Source organism: Hoplias malabaricus, chromosome 12 (assembly GCF_029633855.1).
Source record: "Hoplias malabaricus isolate fHopMal1 chromosome 12, fHopMal1.hap1, whole genome shotgun sequence".
In the NCBI taxonomy this organism is placed as follows: domain Eukaryota; kingdom Metazoa; phylum Chordata; class Actinopteri; order Characiformes; family Erythrinidae; genus Hoplias; species Hoplias malabaricus.
The window spans coordinates 11816210-11837150 of NC_089811.1; the positions used below are offsets into that span (position 1 = coordinate 11816210).

Sequence of the window (20941 nt, forward strand, 5' to 3'; positions counted from 1 at the left end):
AGCCTGGTCACACACTGCTGTGGGATGGCATCCCATTCTTCAACCAGCATTTGTCGCAAGTCGGCCAATGTGGTTGTGTTGGTCACTCTGGCAGGAACAACACATTCAAACTGATCCCAAAAGTGTTTAATGGGGTTGAGGTCAGGAGCTGGCAGGCCATTCCATCCTCTCCACTACCAAATTCTAGTCTCTGAAAAAACCCCGCAATCGCTGTCATCTTGGAGGATAGAGTTCAGTCCCAGACTGTGGAGATATGGGACTGCCACTGGTTGCAGATTGCATTGAGGCATTGAGATTGCCTCCAATGATGACAAGCCTTGTTTTTCCAGTGAGGGAGATGCCGCCCCACACCATCACACTGCCTCCATCAAAAGATGTTACTGTATTGGTGCAGCAATCAGCATAGCGTTCTCCACATTTTCTCCACACTTTGATCCAACTGCCATAGGCAGAATAACGTTCCTCCACATATTCAAGTTCCGGTGCATGTGTTTCCGACACCAGCACAAACGGGCCTGATGGGCAGTCATGGCAGGCCTCCTGGCAGAACGATGAGACCGGAGATTTGCTGTGTGCAGTCTGTTCCGGATTGTCTGGGCAGAGAGCTGTTGGCCATATGTCCTGTAAACCTTGACTGCAAATCTGTAGAAGACTACAGTAGTACCCAAGTGCTGACAGGGTGAGGAAATTTGGGGTGTCGTCTTCATGGGACGCCCACTTGGCGGCCTGTCTCTGACATCCCCCGTTATATGGAACTTGGCCTTCAATTTGGAGATGGTACTAGGGCTAACTCCAGATAATGCCGCAACAAGCTTGACTGTTGCACGGGCCCTATCCAGATCAGTCAAACGTGGCATGCCAATTCTTGGAGCAGACACCTACTGACCACTGTAGCAGGCACCTGATTGGCAGCACCTGGGGGTATCAGAAGCTCAAAACAAGTGTCAGTAGCAACAGCAAATTAAGCTGTTTGGCATTGGCCTAGAACATTTGCAATTTTTTTTATGGGCACAACCCACATACTCAGCTCTACTGCTCATCCCACAAATGCATGTTCCAATGGTATAAAATTTCTATATGATAGACCTTACGTTTTTTGCTATATATATATATTCATGACATTACATATGATCTCATGGAGACAAAGATAAGACCTGAAACATTTAGACTAACACTCCAGGGCTTTCTTAGACCCAGTTCAAGTGGTGTTTAACCACAGCCATTACATTTTAGAGTAGGCTTAATAATTTCCTGAGAAATTGACCTTTCAAGTTTATTTTAAGGATGACCACAACCACTGCTTAATAAACATTCTGGTTTAAAATTTGCTGAAAGTACACTGTGGCTTCAGAAGGTTATCATGGTAATAGCTTTAATAGATAAACAAAGGTTTTTACAGGTTTGTACTTTAAGGCAGTAAGGCTTTTACATAAATTTTAGTTTTGACATTTTAATTTCTGACTTCTCGTCCATTAGTAGTGAGTTATTGAATTTTTGGAGTCACCATTCATTTTTGGCATTTAAATGTTTCTTTTAATTTCTTGTGATGTGATGACCACATAAGAGAGCATGACTGTGGGATCTAATATAAACAATATTTGGTCACTCAAAGATGTTTAGGCCAAAGCCTAAAAAGTATCCATCATTCAGGCCTTAACCCTAGTTTATTATATATGACGCAAATATTTTCCTGTTCCCAATGTGGCTTTATAATGTTGTTAGATTGAGCTGTGCCTCCTCCTCCAGCCACAGCTGAATGTACACCTACAAGTCCTGCTCCATGGGCGCTATGATTAGCCACGTATGGGTTAAAAGCAGATAATCAGTATTCTCGTACTTGTGCTGGTATAAGTGGTATTGTTTAACTGATTAAATTCATTAGTAGAAAGTACAGAACTTTATTCAGGACTAGATTTTTATTCTGAAGTAATAATATTTCTTGAAACACTGGGGGAAGTTCCACAAAGCTGTTTAGCCACGAATTCAATCATATCCAACAGGAAAAGGACTGGGGGAAATTCCTATTGAATAATCCTCAACTTTGGGCTTAAGTTATCTTGCCAACTGAAAAATCTTGCTTAAGTTTATTTAACAAAATAAAAGCAAATAAAATTAGACAGAGGCACCAGAACCCCCCAAAAACGGGATTTCCCGAGACCCGTTTCCCACACATTTTCCGTAACGTTATCTCGTTTTTCACGCTGTGAGAGGCTGCGCGCGCAGCCTGGCCGCCGCGTGCTCGCGCTCGCGCTCCACTGCCGATCTCCGTCTCGCGCTGTCTGTCGGGATCGCGTGCATGTCCGCCATGTTGTGTGTGTGTGCGAGCGCGGAGCTCTGAGAGCCGCGCACGGTCTCGCGGACGCGCGGGGCTCACGGAGTCGGGCTCGGGCTCGAGCGCGGCGCTGTGACCGCGGCGGCGGAGACGGAGAGAAGGAGCGGCGGCCGAGGCCCGCGTTTGTATATGTGTGTGTTTTACGGCCGCGTCGTTTCGTGTTGTTTGCGCGAGAGCGAGCGCACACTCTCTCCGTCATGAGTAAACTCTCGTTCCGAGCGCGAGCGCTAGACGCCGCCAAACCGCTGCCCGTCCACCGCAGCGGAGACATCCCGGACCTCAGCGACTGCGTGTCCATCAACCGCGCCGTCCCACAGATGCCTACCGGCATGGAGAAGGAGGAAGAGTCGGTAAGTTTAACAGCTTTATAAAATAACGGCTATATTTTGTTTTGATTGTAGAGCCCTTCAGGTGTATTTCGTATTCACGAATGTGTTCTACGCGTTGTGAAATGCGTACTCTCATTTTGACTACGCCAAGTGCGTAGGCGAGGGCGGTTATTTGTTGTTTACGCTAACGTTGGGCCCTTTTTCTGCGTTTCACCGCGTCGTGAATGGCGTAACGACGTCACGGCGTCGGGGCCTTTATCACTCTAAGCAAGATAATCATGTATATTGATATTCACTATCAGTCCTTACGCTGCTTACTACGCAGCCGCTCCTTTCACTACGCTTCGTTCGTAAACCAGGGCGGCACAGTTGTTGTTTACGGAAAATGTGCGTACGCCAGAAATGCAAAGCGGATAATCTGGGCCTCATAAATTGTCGTAAATGGCGTTGTGAATCGCTACTACTGAAGACTACGTCACGTCCTACTGTTTAGGGCCGGCGCATTTTGAAAAGTGAGCTCTTAGCCTTAGGACTGAGGTTATGCTAAGCTAACCATAGTTTAATAACGGCACAAAATAAATTCATAAACGTATTGTGTCAGGTAAAAGCTTTCCTTTAAACACAATTGCCACCACTTTATTTCCACCCAGCCTTTTTATTCACAAAGTTCATAATCCCTGGCTTTATGGGTGAATTCTCTTCACGTTTGCTAGGTTAACTTACTTCAATGCTTGGCTGCTTATTATGATTAACGAAGATTTTAAGTCTTTGTATAATATTTTCTAATAGGCTAAATTACAGGATTATATCTTGTAAAAAGTTGGTCTCTATAGTTTGTACTTAAGCTCAGTTTATACAACAGTGCAGTTGTAGGATTGAGTGCTACTTAGAGTAGCAGGCTAATCTAAACTTTAGTCAGAAACAGCTACATTTTAATAAAATTTGAGACTGCTGCAGGTTCTAAAACAACATTTTTCAAGTGTGTCAAACTACAGTCTTCCAGGACATGCTCAGATGGGCAAGTTTAGACAAACGGTTTCTTACATCGTACATGTTTACAGGGGCAGCCATAGGCTAAATGTTGGAGAAACAGGCCTGGGACTGGGAAACTGCTGTTTAAATCCACACAACTGGCAGGAACATCCACAGCTGAAATGCCCAAAACCCTTGGCCTGATTTAATTGTACTGATGTACAATGAGCCTAAAGCATGATTTTATATTTAACATAAACCTAAGTAACCAGTCACATCAATTTGCAGGCTGTGGTTTTTCGAGCTGCCCGAGAGGAGCAGAGGTGTGGGTAGGGGAAGGGATTAATTCATATTCATGAATGAAGGCGAACAAGTAGGGTTACATTCAAACACTTGCAAGACAATAGGGTTTTTTTTCATATGGCATTTTGATGATGACTGGCCATTGGTAGCAGTTCTAACCCAAAACTCTTACTATTTTGTGTAGTAGAATAAAAAGAACAAGGTCACTAAGAACAGTTAGTTTTGCGATGTGTTAAATGTAGTTTTCGCACAGTTTCCTGTTTAACCTCACAGGCCTGAATAGTGGAAGGATGGGGAAAACTTAGATTTTAACTCCCACAAATGATATTTCAACAGACATGTATTGCATTCACCCTGAATCAAATAAAATTTACATACATGCTTGCATGAAAATATATACGTATACAAGAAACTACTAGAGTTTATATTGTCACTGTCCAATTAAAAACATTTAAACAGTAACAATTACTGCATTATTTGAACACAGTAGCTATGCTTCACATCATGTGAAAATGCATAATGAATAAACAAATAGAAATGCTCCAAAATTGCTTGGAAAAAATCTTTTTACATTAATCCCCACTATGGGTGGCACAGCAGGTAGTGTTGCAGTCTCACAGCTCTGGGGACCTGGAGGTTGTGGGTTCAAGTCCCGCTACAGTCTGTGAGGAGTTTGGTGTGTTCAGTTTGATTTTCACTCTATCATTTAAGAATCATCTTTGTGCTGATGCTTTTGGGAAATCTAACCTAGGGCAGCTTAAGTAACACATCTTTTTAGAAGAGTACGATCCTTTTGTTTCTTTTGTGGTTTATTTTGTTTGCTCTTGTCTCTAAGGGTGCTATAAGGGTCAGTGTCTACACTTCAGGGGAAGCCACTGTAGAAAATCAAACCCGTACCAAAGTATCAAAACAGATTGTAGAGCTGAAACAAATAAGAGTAGGTGCTGTGCAGTGGAAAAGCGACACAAGTGTAGGACTTTGGCAGTACAGAACTTGTGGGCGAAAGAAGGAATCAAAATTTCCAGAGGCTTTATCTGCAAACAACTGTCTCTTGTTTTTTCCCCTCCCCTTGATGATATAGTTCAGGAAGTGGAAACCTAGCCACATTAATGCCATTTATAGTTTCAGATAAACCAAAAGACCCGTATATCAGTAATCTATCTGGGTTCTTTACTTGAACTTTTTATGTCTCCTTCCATTTAAAGTGTGATAAAATAGGTGCACAAACCGTAATGATCATTTTGAGATTGCAATGTTCTCTATGATGTAATGAGGTTGATTACAGCACAGGGTGGACAACATATAGATCGTGATATATTTTTTGTAACATTCCATTCCATTATATTGTTCTATTTGTCATATATATAATGAGTAATTAAATAATTTTCACCAACTGCATTAATCAAATCTTTATTAGCAAAGCGGCCTTACTGGCCCTGTTTAATTGAAATATTAAAATTCAATATTTTAATAAAAATGATTGTTTGCCAAAGTGCCCACCCCTTTTCCAGCCGTTTCTGATTCAAGTATCGCAAAGAGTTCTTTCTAAAAATATATTTGGCCTCTAAAATCTTAGAGACTGACAGGCCTGGGAATATGAGCCAAGGGTAAATATACTGCATCTCACTGGTGTCTGAAGGAAGACTTTTCCACTTGTAGCTCATCTTGGATGCTGTTGTTGCTCAGTAATTTTAGGATGGAGGGAAGGTCAGTGTGTGGAGCTGGCCTGGGTTCAGCAAAAACCGATGATAATTGTGCTTGCTGTTAAAAAGTGGCAATGTCAAAAATACTGCTTTGAGTTTCGTGAGCTTAAATTTGTACCAGCTCTGTCCTCTCCCACAGGGCTACAGATCTTTTTACCATTGCGGTCCATACAACACATCATTGGGGGATTTAATGGACCTTGGAAGACAGGGGTTGGGGGTTATATTTTTGCTGTGATGTTTTGTTGCTGCTCAAGAAAAACATGTACCACCAAAACATGACGAGTGTCAATGTAAAAACAATTTACTTTGAGTCATTTTGAAGCATTTCTGTTGATCCTTTCATCATAAATTTTACAAAACGTGAAGGAAAGCTGCTGTGTTCAAATTTGTATTAAACTAAAATGGAGACACTGATGAATTTATGGTGAAATGCAGCCACACCATATAACAGCAAAAGATGAGAGTAGCTTACCATTATTACAAGCCCTGGGCCTGTTTCCCAGAGACAAGATGGCCATAGGTGCTATGTGAGTAAGTGACAAACGCAGTGTTGTTGGTGTCCTCTCAATTATGAAGCTTTCATGAATAATGCTCTCCCACTTTAATAATAATTCAATTTAATAATAATAATAAAGTTCAATTTACATAGCGCCTTTCACAAACCCAAGTACACTTTACCGAACAAAATGAAAAAAAAAAAAAAAGGGTTAATCCAAAAAAGAAAAGACGAAAGAAAGGAGCACAGACATGTACTGCATTCATGTTAATAATTATAGGTAGTTACTTGGAGTTATAGAAATGTGGTCATTAATTCTCAGGACCACAAAAAGTCAAAAATTTATGATGGAAATAAATTTAAAAAGTTTAGTGAGCAGTCGTTGGCAGCGGTTACTGTGCTCTAATGGACACAGTAAAATATTGACTACATTCAAATTAATATATGTGCATAAAGTAATATGAATAAAAATATAATATTTTTTTAATGTTACTTTTTGTGTTTGAGTTTTTTAGGGGATATAATTTACAAAGGAAACCTCTCTATTCCTTGGGATTCAACTGGCTTTTATTTTTCTGCCCCTTTAAATGAACTCTGTTCTTTGTATCATTGAATAAACTGTTCTTACTGAAACACAGCTTAATTAGGTAAAATCACAAATATGTTGAATTAACAACCATTCACTTGTTTTTTTTATACAGTTTAACTAAACATATAAGGGCACATTAACCACCTTAGCCAAATTAATAAATACATTTTCATCACCCTGGTGTAAAAATGCAGTTTAAATTTCTTTACAGAGTTTAAAAAAACATCAGTACTTGTATTTTTTTCTAATAATTTTCTTCTTATGTTTCGTTTCTGCAACATTAAACGTCATCATTATGTTTTCTGTATGCTCTGACAAAGCAAGTGGTTATATTATTATTATTATTATTATTATTATTATTATTTTTAATAGATAACATATAACCAATAACATGCTTCAAAACCTCTGGGTTTATAATTTAGTCTTTTACATACTGTTACACTAAGGCCAGTTAATCCCAGCTGATTATGTTCTCTTAAATACAGTTGACCATTGTTCTGTAAGACTGATTTCTATCATGTGCCTAGTGTAGTGTTATCATGATGTCAATAAATGTTATCATTTCATTTTCTATCCCTGTGCTCCCTGTTAATGTTTAATGTACCATAAAACTATAAATATAGTGATGTTTCTTCAAATCCGTATTTTTGGCTGGTAGTAACCATAAAAACAAAATTCCCGGTCTCTGTCTGTCTAGACAGCGTTTAATACCTCTTTGCTATTGTCCCACAGGAGCACCATCTCCAGAGGGCCATCTGTGCCCAGCAGGTTTTTAGGGAGAAAAAGGAGAGCATGGTCATCCCTGTGCCAGAGGCAGAGGGCAATATCAACTATTATGATCGTCTGTACAAGGGAGAGTTCCGCCAGCCCAAACAACTCATACACATCCAGCGTGAGTAGCCATCTTCTTCATTTCACACCCATCCTCACACCCAGGATATTTCATTAACCATAGCAAGGAAAACACTAACTGTCTATTTTATGTCATAATATGCACACTTCCGGCACGTAGGCTGTCCCAATTCTTAGGCACATGAAATATGCTGCCTACTGAGATACCTTAATCTGGCCAAATTTTAAGGAAGCATTGAACCGTTCCTCAGATGCAAAGGCAATCGCATGATGCAACGGAAGCACAACTCAGGTCTATTTTGCTCTTCTTCCTGAGCAAAAATAAATACAGTTGCTATAAAAACGTGAAGAAGAGAATTCATCGCGCTGACGCACTGCTGCTACATCAGCAGCAGCGAAAAGAAAACGCTGGTTGCGTGCAGTGGGTGGGAACAAGCCGTGGCACAATCACCCTCTAACTAGAGCGTATATAATACAGTAATGATCTGTTTTATGAGGACAGATGTTGGTTACAATGCTGCCTACTTAAACAGCTGTCTACAGGTCTGTCCCAAAACCTAGTGAGCTGGCTAAATAGACACTGACTGCATAGACAGCTGTTTTAGTAGGCAACGTTCTGTCATCTGTCAGTGCTCTGGTTAGAGAGAGATTACGTCATGGCTTGTAAAATTCTCTCTAGTGAGACAGCTCACTAGGTTTTGGAACAGATGCTATGTGGTCAAGGCCTACTTGGGCAACTCACTACTTAATAACACAACAGATATCAGTTTGTCTGTCTAAATCTGACAACAAAAAAAAACAAGCAGAGTCAAATTAAACAAAGACATGTCTCTGTAATACAGGAACACTCTAACAGCAATAACCCCCTAAGCATATGAGATAATAAACATTTTTTGCAATGAATTAGCGTCTGAATAATTGTCACACTAAACATTATTATATTAAATCAAATATAACTTTTACAAAGTAACCCTTCTGAACACCTGGGTTATGCTATAAAGGACTTAGTCATGTGATGTGTGCCTTTCTGAGCACCTCGCTTAAGAAATGCAGTGGAACTGATTCTAACTTAAGTTTAGCAGAATAAAAATATCACCAGCTGGGTATGACCCGTATTATTATCATCATTAGACCATTTTCAGCCTCTGGCCTCAGCAGATTCACTGCCAAAACCTTTAGTTTTCACAATATTTACATATACTTACTTTATAATCCATCACCATATTCTTGGCAAATTTTGACAGCTTACAAAGTCACAGATGCAGACAGATATTTTGGTCCTGGCTTTGGCACTGGAGCCTAAAAACAGAGCTACAGCAAACAAAGATGTGGCTGAACACCACAGAGAAGATGGAGCTGAAGTTGGCTTCCTATTCCACCTTAAATGTTGCGGATATTACAGCCTGGTGCATCAGAACCCAGACTGTTACTGCTTCATTATTTAAGGTGGAACAGAAATTTTGTATAAAATCATTGTAATAGGAAACACATTTGTGTAAAATTGGCCAAATACAGATCACTGTTTGCAAAGCAACTATGTTTTCCATGTTTTGGACCCTGTAACAAAATCAAACATAACTCATCAGAATAAGAATAGAATAACTATGATGAATGAGGCTCAAATAAACAGACTGAGACTGATACCGTTTGGAGATTTTATTTAGAAGACATGTTATTGGTCCTTTTGGGTGTCAGTTAGATTTCTTTTCCTGCAGAAGTAGGTGGTTCTTGCCCATGTTAAATGGCAAAAGGTACTAGAGAGTTTGACAGTGCAAGACTACACTGTATTTGGCCAACGGCACGTTGATCTCCGATACAAGTCATTTCAAAATCATTTTCAAGCCATTTAAACATTTAAAAACACCTTCACAACACAATCTTATTAACGTTTTTACTTAAAACTGCCCATATGCTACCAGCAGATACTAAAGAAACCTAATAACAGTTGGATAACATAACACGAGGGTATAAGAGCCCCTTTTAATTATGTGAAAGGCCCTACGCTGTTGTAAGCGTTTATACTCCTGCGTTGCTTTGCAGGTACACCACCTCAGCATTAGGACACCACTTTTCTCAAATCACTTTTCTAAATCTTTAAAGGACCCTATTTAGAACCCTTTTTTTCCCGTGTGGCCCTTGCTTTTTTTGTTTTCCCCCGTAGACTTCCGTATTTTTCCTTTGTTAAACATTTTTTATTAATCCTTGAGGCCCACAACATGTCTGAGGAAATCTCTCGTCATGAATTTGCTGCTGTCTGCAGTCTCTGTAGTATGAAGGAGAGGAGTTCATGTTCCTGTGCTACTTCAGTTCAATATAAACAATGTCCGTCCAAGTACTGACCAATCACTGTTGTTGAGGTCTGCGTTATTGAGGTCTGTTTCCGGAGAGGTGCACGTCAGGCTACACAGCAGACTACGGTGAAGTTTCGATGTAGAAATATAAATTGGTCTGCTAAATCAAAAATCTCTACATTGACATAGAACTTACAATAGATCTCATAGAAAATGTTGTCCTGTATCACACCTTTTTAACATTGAGATATTCAATATTGAATGGTCCTAGTGGTACCCAATTATATATTTTTATTGGCTCAGTGCAAGAGAAGAAAGCAAACAAATAAAAAGAATTGACCAATAAATTTGATTTTTGCCTTTTTAGAAATATCGCGTGTTCATAGACATATTGTACTTTATTGTAAGGATTTTGGATCAAATTTGATGCTGACTTTAGTTTTCTGTGTTTCCCAGCATTCGGCCTGGACAGTGAGCAGCCGGACTATGACATGGACTCAGAGGACGAGACGCTTCTTAACCGACTCAACCGCAAAATGGAGCTCAAGCCTCTGCAGTTTGAGATCATGGTGGACAGACTGGAGAAAGCCAGTGCCAACCAGGTAATAAAATGCATGTCATTCTCGTGTATACTCAACCTCTTGAATCTACACACATGTGAATGGGCAACAGCACCTCAATTTCTGATTTCTGAGTGATTTACTAATCATCATCACAAACCTTTTTACACAGAGAAACTGGAAGTCCTGTCCAGCGTCACTAGTACACTGAAACAGCCTTGGGGAGATGGCATGGTTTTTCTCTGAAAACATATATAAATTACACAAAACACATGCAAATTACCTATGGACTTTTCACTCACAACACGTATCCAAAAAATGTAAACCCAAGCTTAACAGGAAATTTAGAGCTTTGTTGGCTGTATCCTAGATATCACTCTTGATAATTTAATTTTGATGGCGTGTTTCTATTTTCACCATGGTATCTTTTCTAGTATTTCCACTGTCAGTTATCATGTGTGTTAGATTTATAAGCCATCACACTGGCAATGGCATTATGATGAGCACAACAACTCACACAGGAAATATAAGGAGGGAAACTGACGTCTGAGAAGGCGAGTCTGAGGAAAAATAATTCAAGTGGCATGCTCTAAAAAGAGAGAAATGGACAGCAAGAACAGAGCTTTTAACCAAGAATGGAGTCATGTTTATTCTTCCCAAGTGCTGTTGCAAACCCACAAGTCTCATGTTCTGAGGCTGTGTCGATTTAAAAAATAAAAAATAAAAAAAAATAAAAAAAAACGCAGCAGTGTGAAGCAACAATGCAAGACTCAGTTGCTGATGATGCTGATATAACTACTAGACAACTTCTGTTCACAGTTTATGGCATTGTGATGTTCCAAACTTGAGGACATTTTCTCTAGCTGGACCTCACTGCATTTTAATGATATACCCCTGTGCTAACCGTTCAAATTTAACCTCTTCACTTTTATTGTTAAATGTCTGAGTAAACATGCATGTCTGAAGATGGACTTTACTGATGACTCTTGTCTTCTAGCTTGTCACCCTGCAAGAGGCCAAGCTGCTGCTGAATGAGGATGATTACCTACTGAAATCGGTCTATGATTACTGGGTAAGGAAGAGGAAGAACTGCAGAGGGCCTTCACTCATCCCGCAGGTCAAGCAGGAGAAACGGGACGGTTCCACCAACAACGACGCCTATGTGGCCTTCCGGCGCCGCACGGAAAAGATGCAGACTCGCAAGGTTGGATCATGCTCTCCATTACCGCTATTTGTTCCCTCTGTAAGGAAGGTTAAGTAATCCATTCTCTTTGTTCTTGCAGAACCGTAAGAATGACGAGGCGTCGTATGAGAAGATGCTGAAGCTGAGGCGAGAGTTCAGCCGAACTATCACCATCCTAGAGATGATAAAGAAGAGAGAGAAGAGCAAGAGGGAGCTGCTGCACCTCACACTGGAGGTGATGGAGAAGAGGTATATGAGGAAATATTATTATTTACCCAATGGTGTATCATTCTCTTACTTTACACATTATGATACACAAAGAACACAGTTGTGAATAGAGGGAGAGACAAAAAAAAACAAGGTTCCACTGACTTTGTATTTAGTTTGTATGAGGTTTGCATCATGAAGAAAGGGGATGTCTTCTCTCTTTCACCACCTCTTGCATTCTTGCGTTTGCAGGTACCAAATGAGTGACTTCTCTGGAGATATACTGAACGAAGTCTCGGTGCCTCTGGCAGAAAAGACAGTGTGTCCTGCTCCAATATGCCTTCCTAATGGGAACCGGCATAAAACAGAAAGCAAAATCAAGGTAATGTGTCATTTCTGTTCTCCTGTGATTTGTGAATGTGAAATGTAATGTGTTGTCATCAGTCACATGGGCATGCATGTTACACCATCACCATGTGTAACATATCGTCAATGACAGAGGCTTTCAGTTTTTAATTGAACAAGAATTAGATTTGCTTTTTGATGAATAAATACAAATAAAATACTTAAACACAAATAAAAATGATTGCATAACTGCATTGCAGAAGTCTGATTTAATTATGAAGTTTTACTACATCAGGAAATTAGATTTAAAATCCTCTGCTTACAGAACAATGTCACTTTTTTAATGTTGTTATACTGAGATGATTCTACTGTTTATAATAATTGTTTATATACACTTCATGGCCTTTTTCTTAATGCCAATTAGACAAAATAGTAGTTTATCCAAACTAATCACAATTCTTCCTTTCACTCCTCTATTCAGTCCCACAAGTCAGTGTCCAAGCACCACCCGCACAACATCACTATCAAGGCTGAGCCTCATTTTGACTTTGCACGTCCGCACAAGAAGTACACACGGAGGCCTAAACTGGACCCCCTGCGTCCCCCAAGCCGACCAGAGCATCCACATGCTGTCAACAATGCCGACATCAAACAGTATGACTTCCACAGCTCCGGAGAGGAGGAGTACCCACTAGTGAGTGTTCACCTGCCCTTATAATCCTGATGCACTGGTTTTCAGCACCTTTATTGTATACACAGATCAATGACCTCTTAGTTTGTACAAACAGTGTTCTTTTTTTCATACCACAGTACCACACCTCTTGAATCTTAAATAAGCTCCATCAAAAGTTCAACTGAATCTTTGTTGTTTTGCGTTCATGACCATCATCTGTTAGAGCATTGAAATTGGGAGGATGTGTTTCATACAGATACAAATATGCCCTTATGAATACAGCCTTAATGTTGATGAAACATTGAGTTCAGGTGAATGGTCATAAAGGACACTAGGGTTGTCTTCATTTATAATCCTGTAATGGCTAAAATGACTTAATGACTTGTTTTCTCCGCCAGTCTCCATCCTCTGAGCCAGATGAGGAGAACGATCCTGACGGAGCCTTCGCTTTCAGGCGGAGAGCAGGCTGCAGTTACCTTGCTGTAAGTTCGCTCAGTTTAAAGAAATGTACACACTTTTTTTTTTTTTTTTTCTTTTATCAAAATGTAGTTCATCAGCTAAGGCCTGAAGGTTTTATAGCTTGGATACAATGCATCTCATATAACTTAATTCCTAAGTCTTTAAACATTTTAGGAACCTCTAATGGATTGGTTGTATCTGTTACTGTTTGACTTACAGTTCTCTATTTAAAAAAAATTTAAAAATTAAAGACAAAACATGGAATTATAGTCAGATTTGCTTATTATTTATTTGATTACTTACAGTGTAAGAACTTATAAGTATTTTTATAAATGTGTTATGATTGAACTACATTTGAGTTAACAGAAAAACTGGGTTGTTTGTCTATTGCACAGCATTTATTGGTTGGTGTTTTTGTATTTATTAGAGCTGCATGTTCTGGTATTTTTCATTGCAGCTGTAAGTGATTTGTTGTTATGGCAGGATTTAAAAATGTACTATTCTGTGCTTGTTTGTGTGTAGCCTCTTGCTGAGCAGAGCAGTTCCTCCCTGCCGGGTCTGACCGGTCTTGATGCCATGTGGCAGCGGAACGCCCTCACGGCTCTCTCTGTTCCTCGGCGCTGTGTCGGAGCGGCACGTAGACGGCTGGGCCGCGGTGGCAGGTAGCTGTGATTCCTTTATCACCTCCCCACGATGTCACACAAGGCCGTTATCTCCTTTTTTATTCTCCTTATAGCTGTAATATATTATTCTGTGTGAATGGTGACAGTGTCTTTTAAAGGAACAATAGGTGTAATGTGTTAATTTTGCTAGTGCACTCCTCTTTATACACCCTCCTCACAAAAGATACATAGTTCAGTTTCTGAGGTGTAGGGTGCAAACTGGTAAAAGAGCCCATGTCAGAATATTATTTCCTTCTCCAGGATAAAGTGTAGTGTGTAATGGCTGTTCTACAGACTTAAGTTGTATGATCTTAAATGCTGACCCATGACATCATTGTGTTTTTTTTATTATAATCTGATAGGGTGCTGCTGGACCGATCTTCGTCAGGTTTGGACCGAGCCCTCAGGCATTTAGACCCTGATGTATTTTGTCCAACTGTTGCCCCCAGCCCTGCTCTGCCTCTCCTCTCAGACTCAAACATGGATACAAACACAAACACGCACACTTCAGCTTCCTTCAGGACAAACCCACAGCGCTCCCTGACTCAGCTCCTCAAAGATATCCAGGCCTGCCGGTGGCGGTACTTCCAGCCACGACCCCTCCACCACAACCAGACTGAGAAAAGTGGGAAAAATAGCCTTCAGGATGATGACAAGAAAGGAGGGATGACTGTGACGAACAGTTCCAGAAATGCAGTTTTAGGTGGAGTACAGTGCTTACTCAGTATTACTGGCCTTTCGATTCATTGTAGAAAATAAACTTGTCTTGGGTTGTAGTTATCTTGCTGTAGCTCTGCTCAATTTAAAATAAGAACAGCTTTACAATGTTATCTCTAACTACTTAATTATCTGTGGTGACACAGCTCAGGCAGTTATACTGGTTTTCCCTTAACTGTAGAGAAAGATGACATCTATGAAACTATCTAGCACCGATTTAGATTTTTTGATCAAACAAAAGCCTTGATTTTCGACAAAACCTCAATAGTACAAAATAAACTTTTTTTTTTTTTTTTTTTGCCCTCTTCACAAACTTATCAAGAGTTCACTAGTGGGCGAAGAAAAATATTAACCAGTACTATCATGTCTCCCCCTCATTCTCTCTTCAGTCATTAAGAGAACAAGCACAGCAAGCTCAGAGACTCTCCGATACTCACAAGTACATCATGGTACAGAACAAATATCTGTGCTGATTTCACACCGACTGAACCAATGACTCAACCTGTGTAATTACGTTTCTAAGATTCAAAACATAAGTCATTCAGAGTGCTTTCATCTGAAATGCTCCATTTCTGAGAACCAGATGTCTGAAGGGTTTAAAAGCCTTTAAATGCACACTCACCAAAATGCTTACGAATATGCCGCATGATGCCTCTGACTGTGTAATGATGGTTTTGGTCTAAAACACATTTTTTATGGAAATGAAAAGGTACATTAAAATCGTTTCGGAGGCAAAATATTGCCCTAATAACACTTCAGAATTCAGATTTATTACAATTTTATAATTAACAAACATTGCACATCAAAATTAAGAAGACATGTATGTGGGTTCACTGGTTAATATGGTGAGTAAATAAAGTTTTATTTGCCCTGTAGACATTGTAAGCTCTGGTTCCACTCAGCAGTGTAAAGAAATCTGGTGTTTCTCAACAATGAACCACTGCAAATCCATCCACTCTGAATGACTTTGTTTAATTCTCCACCACAGCGTTATGACTGGTTTTTGAAAAATGGACGTAATTCCCCTTTAAGCATCAGGGAAAACCAAGGCAAAGATGGAAACAATTTAGCATGACAATGTTTTACACTTCATTAATTCTTACCATGTGTGAGGTGAAATGGTGTTTTCAGGAATGCATTCCACTTTCTTGGAATTACAAATTTTGAAAATGCACCCACACACCATTACAGCCTTTTACTTTCTGTTAGGTCCATCATAAAAATTGCCTAACACAAGGAGACTCCCCATCTCTCTGGTGTAAAATTCCATTTTCCAAATTATCTACAGTTTTATCCCTGTAACCAACTCACTTTCAAGGAAAAATGAATCCAAACACATGAAGGCACAGGTATATACAGATAGACTATTATGATTTTTATTCAGTGCTAGGGATCAGGGGCTGTGTGAGTTGTTTCGCAATAGCATTGCCTTCTGTGCCTTTTTTTTTTTTTTTTTTTTTTTTTTTTTTTTTTATTAGATGTTTGGAAATATGGTACGTTTTCCCGATGAAATGATAGACCTCTTAGCCTTTTGACTCTACTTAGCATCTAGAACACAGTGCTCCACTTAAAAACAGCTCTGAAACACCATGTTCTCTTCATGTTCTTTCTCTACTGAGCTGGATATACGCACCAGCCCGCTGCAGGCTTACATAAGTGTTCCCTCTCGGCAGAATAACAGAGCAGGATGGTTTTAGCATGAGGCCAGCATGGCCTCTGCTTCCCATGAAACCCCCAGCCTTCAGCAGAACAGAGGAAGTGACTTCACAGTCTGTCCTTCGAGGAAAGTGTGGGAGTGTCTGAGCTGATAACCGAAGGAATGAAACCTTTTCACATTTCAAACCACATTTCAGTTAGTGCGTCTCTTGATGTGTGTTGCATCACAGGAGTTTAAGTACTTGAGGTTCATTGGTGTCTACAGTTTAGCCAGAGATATGTAAGCGAGCTTAGGTTTCTACAGGGAGAGCTTTTGACAGCCTCAACTTCTTGTTCTAATACAGGACTCTTTCTGCCCTCTAGTGTTGGAAAACGATAGTGCCGTTTAAATGCAAATAAAAATAGGAATTCCACAGATTTTGCAACACTGTGTAATTGGATTAAGATGTTAAATCTTTCGGAGAGTTTCAGAGAAACATACTGATGTAGTGATTTTTTTGTAGCGTCGAGAGAAAGAAGTTCTTGCCCATGATAGGCTTTTTATTTACTGCCCTAAAGGGCCAATGAGCATGCATGTCCTGGGTTTTTTCTATGTAATCTTGGTCAAATGCCAAAGAGGTGCAAATATTTGGGTTTCTTAAACTGTTTTGCATTAGAATGTTCTACTCTTGGTCATTATGTGGATTTAAAAAGTACTGTAAAACATTCTCTTCCGTCTAGCCACATGTTCATTATCGTTTTATGCGGTTGCTTTAATTTAAATGTTATATTATTCTCTCTACTCTTACTGTACTATTCAGACCAGTCCTGAAATATACTATATCTATATATGTGTAAGATGACAAAGGCTTTGAACATGTGACAAGAACACAAAAATATCATTTTAACTTCATATAAATAGTGGCATTGGTCTGTGATTGCAAATCTGTGCTCATTTTCTTTTAAACTCCTGTCCTCTGTAGGTGGGATTACAGAAGAACAGTTTCAGACCCACCAGCAGCAGTTGGCCCAGATGCAACAGCAGCAGCTGGCCCAATTCCAGCAGCAAGGCCTTCAGAACTCATACCTGCTCGAACGCCCACGCTCGCATGTCTCTGTACGTTTTCTCACTCTTCTGAACTCTTGTCTAGTATGCTGTAAATGTTTTAACTCCACAAGGGGGCATCAGAGCGTCTGGTGTGAATGTTTATGTAATGTGAAAGAGGTGCACAGCATCTGAAAATGTTCTGCTTTCTGTTTTGTAGAGCACAACCTCCATGGACACCCAGTCTAAGACACTTGACTCGGCCAGTGCCCAGTTTGCTGCCTCTGCCGTGGTCAGCACCAACAAGGAGACCAAGTCCCACAGCAGCGCAGTCAACGGCATCGTTCCAAATTCAGGCAAATATATTATTGTTAAACACAGGGCTGGACAGACACTGAAAATGTTAAATATCAGAAATTCTGTACTAAAAATATTTTAAATATAGATGCCTCCATTTTGGAAACCCGCTATATGAAGTATAAACTGGATTATTCTGTGACTCATGTGAACTGTTCTTAATGGTATTAAGATTAATGGTAAAAATATATTGTTTGCTCATTTTTGGTCGTTACAATGACAGACTTCTTTAAACACAGCGCAGTATTTGTACTTTAAAATGACAGTTTCACAATTACCAAGATACTTCACTGAGCTCTATTGGGGGAGAATAGAGCCTCTGTTTTTACTTCTCTCGCCTCAGCACTGCAGAAACTGCAGTATGTAAATTATGGGGAAGGGTAGGAAACCACCCACCTCCCCTTTGGTTTCAGGACAGTGCTGTAAAAGTTAATTACACTCAAGGTGTTCTCACTTTAATTTTGAAGTGTATTTATTTTTTTATTTTGGTTATTTGCCATTGCATTATTTATATATATTTTACACACACACACACACAGGTGCTGGTCATAAAATTAGAATATCATGAAAAAGGAAAGCTGCAATACGGCAGACCCAACAATGCAGAAGAGCTGAAGGCCACTATCAGAGCAAACTGGGCTCTTATAACACCTGAGCAGTGCCACAGACTGATCGACTCCATGCCACGCCGCATTGCAGCAGTAATTCAGGCAAAAGGAGCCCCAAATAAGTATTGGGTGCTATAATAATATACTGGATTGGTTGTTCCCACAATATTAGTTAAAATATTCATATGAGAACAGCTAAACCTATAAAAAGTTGTGCTCTGACTACTCGGGGTGTGGATGCTGCCTTCAAGATCATTCAAACATGAATCAAAGCAGCACAAATGCACAGGCTCCTTATAAAAACCCTGTTGAATTGTCAGGCTAAAACCAGCCACCAGACTTCATCAGATCTAAGTTGACTTGGTTAAGAGCTTCTGTTATAATAAGTGCTTTGAATGGCTTTTCTGTCCTTTTGTGTATGTACAAGTGTGCCAATTATTTTCTGTTAATTGATGCTACATTAGATACATGACAGGTTTTAAAAAAAACATAGAACCATTCCTTTAAAGAGCCATCCATTGAAAGGCTCTTTAGGAAACCAAAAGGGTTCTTTGGCATCACTCCAAAGAACTCTTTCTGCACCTTTCCTTTTCAAGTGGTGTTACAGTGAATATAGCCCTACAGCTCTTTCACCAGTTTCGTTTTTGTTTTATCCATTTAGGAGGCTCCAGACAGACCAAATTCAACTCCTCCAGCTCCTCCTCAGCTCGGCTGTTGAGTAAACCCCTTCCCGCTGTGCCCCAGTCTCTGCCACACGGTCACGGCCCCCTGAGCAGTGTGAGTGCAGTATCCCCTGCTCACACACACCACAACACACGGCCCTGTGATCCCTCGCCCCCAGCCTTAAAGCTTGCGACCGTTGCCAGCAGCTTGGACCGAGTGCCCAAAGTCACCCCCGCCAGTGCCATCGACAGCATCGGCAGGTACAAGAACCGCCAGAGACTCTGACACCTACAGGGAGTATGTGTACTCTTATGAACACCACATAATAACTTGGCTGCTAGTTTCTGAGTGGAGCCAGTCCTCTTGAATATTTTTTTATGATACTACACATATGGTTTATTACTGACCTTGGTGAAAGTAAGGCCCCTTGTTGAAAATATCCCCATCCAGAATAAAGTCATGAACTTACTGAATGTAGTGTACTTACTGTAATAGTGCATTATATGTTTCTAATACGACATCTAAAATGTAGTGCAATCTGCATATATATATATATATATATATATATATATGTTGTAGTTTTATGACCCGTGTAATTCACTGTATAGGGAATGGGGAGGTATTTGGATTACAGCCAGAAACACTCTCGAAAACGCAAAGTGAAAAAGTGGATAGGAGGTGAAAACAAAAATCTGTTTTCAAAACTATTGGGATCCGTGGAGACAGGGAGTGAAACTTTGAAACTTTTGAGCTTTCAGTCATGGATGCACTACAAGTGCCAGATAATACATTTAGTTGTTTTGCACATTACTGTACATTTATTAATGTGCATTTCAGTTTAAAATTTATAATGCTGCATTGCATTACAGATTATATTGTGATTATTAGTCATTACATTTCACCTAATTCAAAATATTACCCTTTACTTATTTCTACAGTAAAATGTAGTTTAAAAAATGAAATGCTGGACATTAGAATTTTTTGGGGTTTTAATTTTTTTTTACTAACAAATTCATTTGTTCTTGTGTTGGTCTTAAATCCATGAATCATCAGAGTCCCCAGTTCTTGATGAAATTCATTGAGCTGTTCCCTTTCTTTTCAGGGATAAACATGAACCAGAGAGACTGGCTCTTAATGGATTAGCAGAGACCACTGTTGCCATGGAGGTGACATAGCCCTCCCCTTTTCTGAAAGGACGCTGACAAGATTGTGGAGACCCACTTGGACCTTTACCGCATAGCAGCATATCAGAATATTAATGAGAGTAAATTTGTGAATATTATGTGTACATTTTGTAAAATTGGGAATTATCACTACCTTGTAAAATAGTATATTTGTATCATTAGTGTCATTTGTTACTTGAATTCTAGATATTTTCTCATCATGCTTTTGCACTTGATATTGCAGCCAGTGGAGCATAAAGAAAAAAGTGCATCAGTACAATGCAGGGATCATGCGCATGAGAACAGATCCTACATTACTCGTTTTAACTATTTATTTTTGCCATGTTTACATTTTTGTATTTCGTACAAATAAATCAGATTTTGTGAGAAAATGTGGATATCGGCATAGCTAGCATTCCATGTGTGGGTTTTTTTTCTCCTGAATATGAAAAGAAGTCTGATTTGATTTGGTTTCACAAATTATTCAGTTTTATTATTTCGTAAATGATGATTTGCATCTTCTGTGAGTTCGGCAGGAGATATTTTAACGTTTACATTGTTTTTCCAAGCCTTTTTTTTTTTTTTTTTACAGACAGGTGATCTGCTTTAAAATGTATTTATTTACATTTCTTGGAAAGTTCAGACTGTAAATCATAAAAGCAGGTCATTCAATAAAATTTTGATACCAATGACAGCAAACGTGTTCACAATACTGGCCTGAGCTTGTAGTAGCTCAAAAACCAACCACAACGCCTCGCAAAACAGGTCCATGTGGTCAAAAGGCCACATAGTCT

The 20941-nt window shown here is 39.6% G+C and overlaps 1 protein-coding gene across 2 annotated transcripts; it reads left to right on the plus strand.

Annotated features, from left to right (window-relative positions):
• The first annotated feature begins 2159 nt into the window (after window positions 1-2159).
• epc2 (enhancer of polycomb homolog 2 (Drosophila)) lies at window positions 2160-20740 on the plus strand. 2 transcript variants are annotated; one of them, XM_066641194.1, is made up of 14 exons: window positions 2160-2682; window positions 7460-7619; window positions 10327-10472; window positions 11428-11634; window positions 11714-11862; window positions 12073-12202; window positions 12647-12859; window positions 13237-13320; window positions 13820-13959; window positions 14322-14662; window positions 17295-17428; window positions 17577-17712; window positions 18983-19281; window positions 20087-20740. In XM_066641194.1, exons 1-13 carry the CDS (start codon window positions 2530-2532, stop codon window positions 19267-19269), a joined length of 2280 nt encoding a protein of 759 aa, XP_066497291.1. In that variant the 5' UTR covers window positions 2160-2529; the 3' UTR covers window positions 19270-19281; window positions 20087-20740. The 2 variants fall into 2 exon arrangements, with proteins under 2 accessions (XP_066497291.1, XP_066497292.1); XM_066641195.1 differs by having other exon boundaries at window positions 2167-2682; window positions 18983-19244.
• The last annotated feature ends 201 nt before the right edge of the window (window positions 20741-20941 follow it).

Excerpts from the sequence above, each read along its gene's own strand:
- epc2 (XM_066641195.1), top strand. The coding sequence starts at position 2,530 with ATGAGTAAACTCTCGTTCCGAGCGCGAGCGCTAGACGCCGCCAAACCG. Across the intron at positions 12,203-12,646 it reads AAACAGAAAGCAAAATCAAG|TCCCACAAGTCAGTGTCCAA; the intron begins GTAATGTGTCAT and ends TCCTCTATTCAG. Across the intron at positions 14,663-17,294 it reads TTCCAGAAATGCAGTTTTAG|GTGGGATTACAGAAGAACAG; the intron begins GTGGAGTACAGT and ends TGTCCTCTGTAG.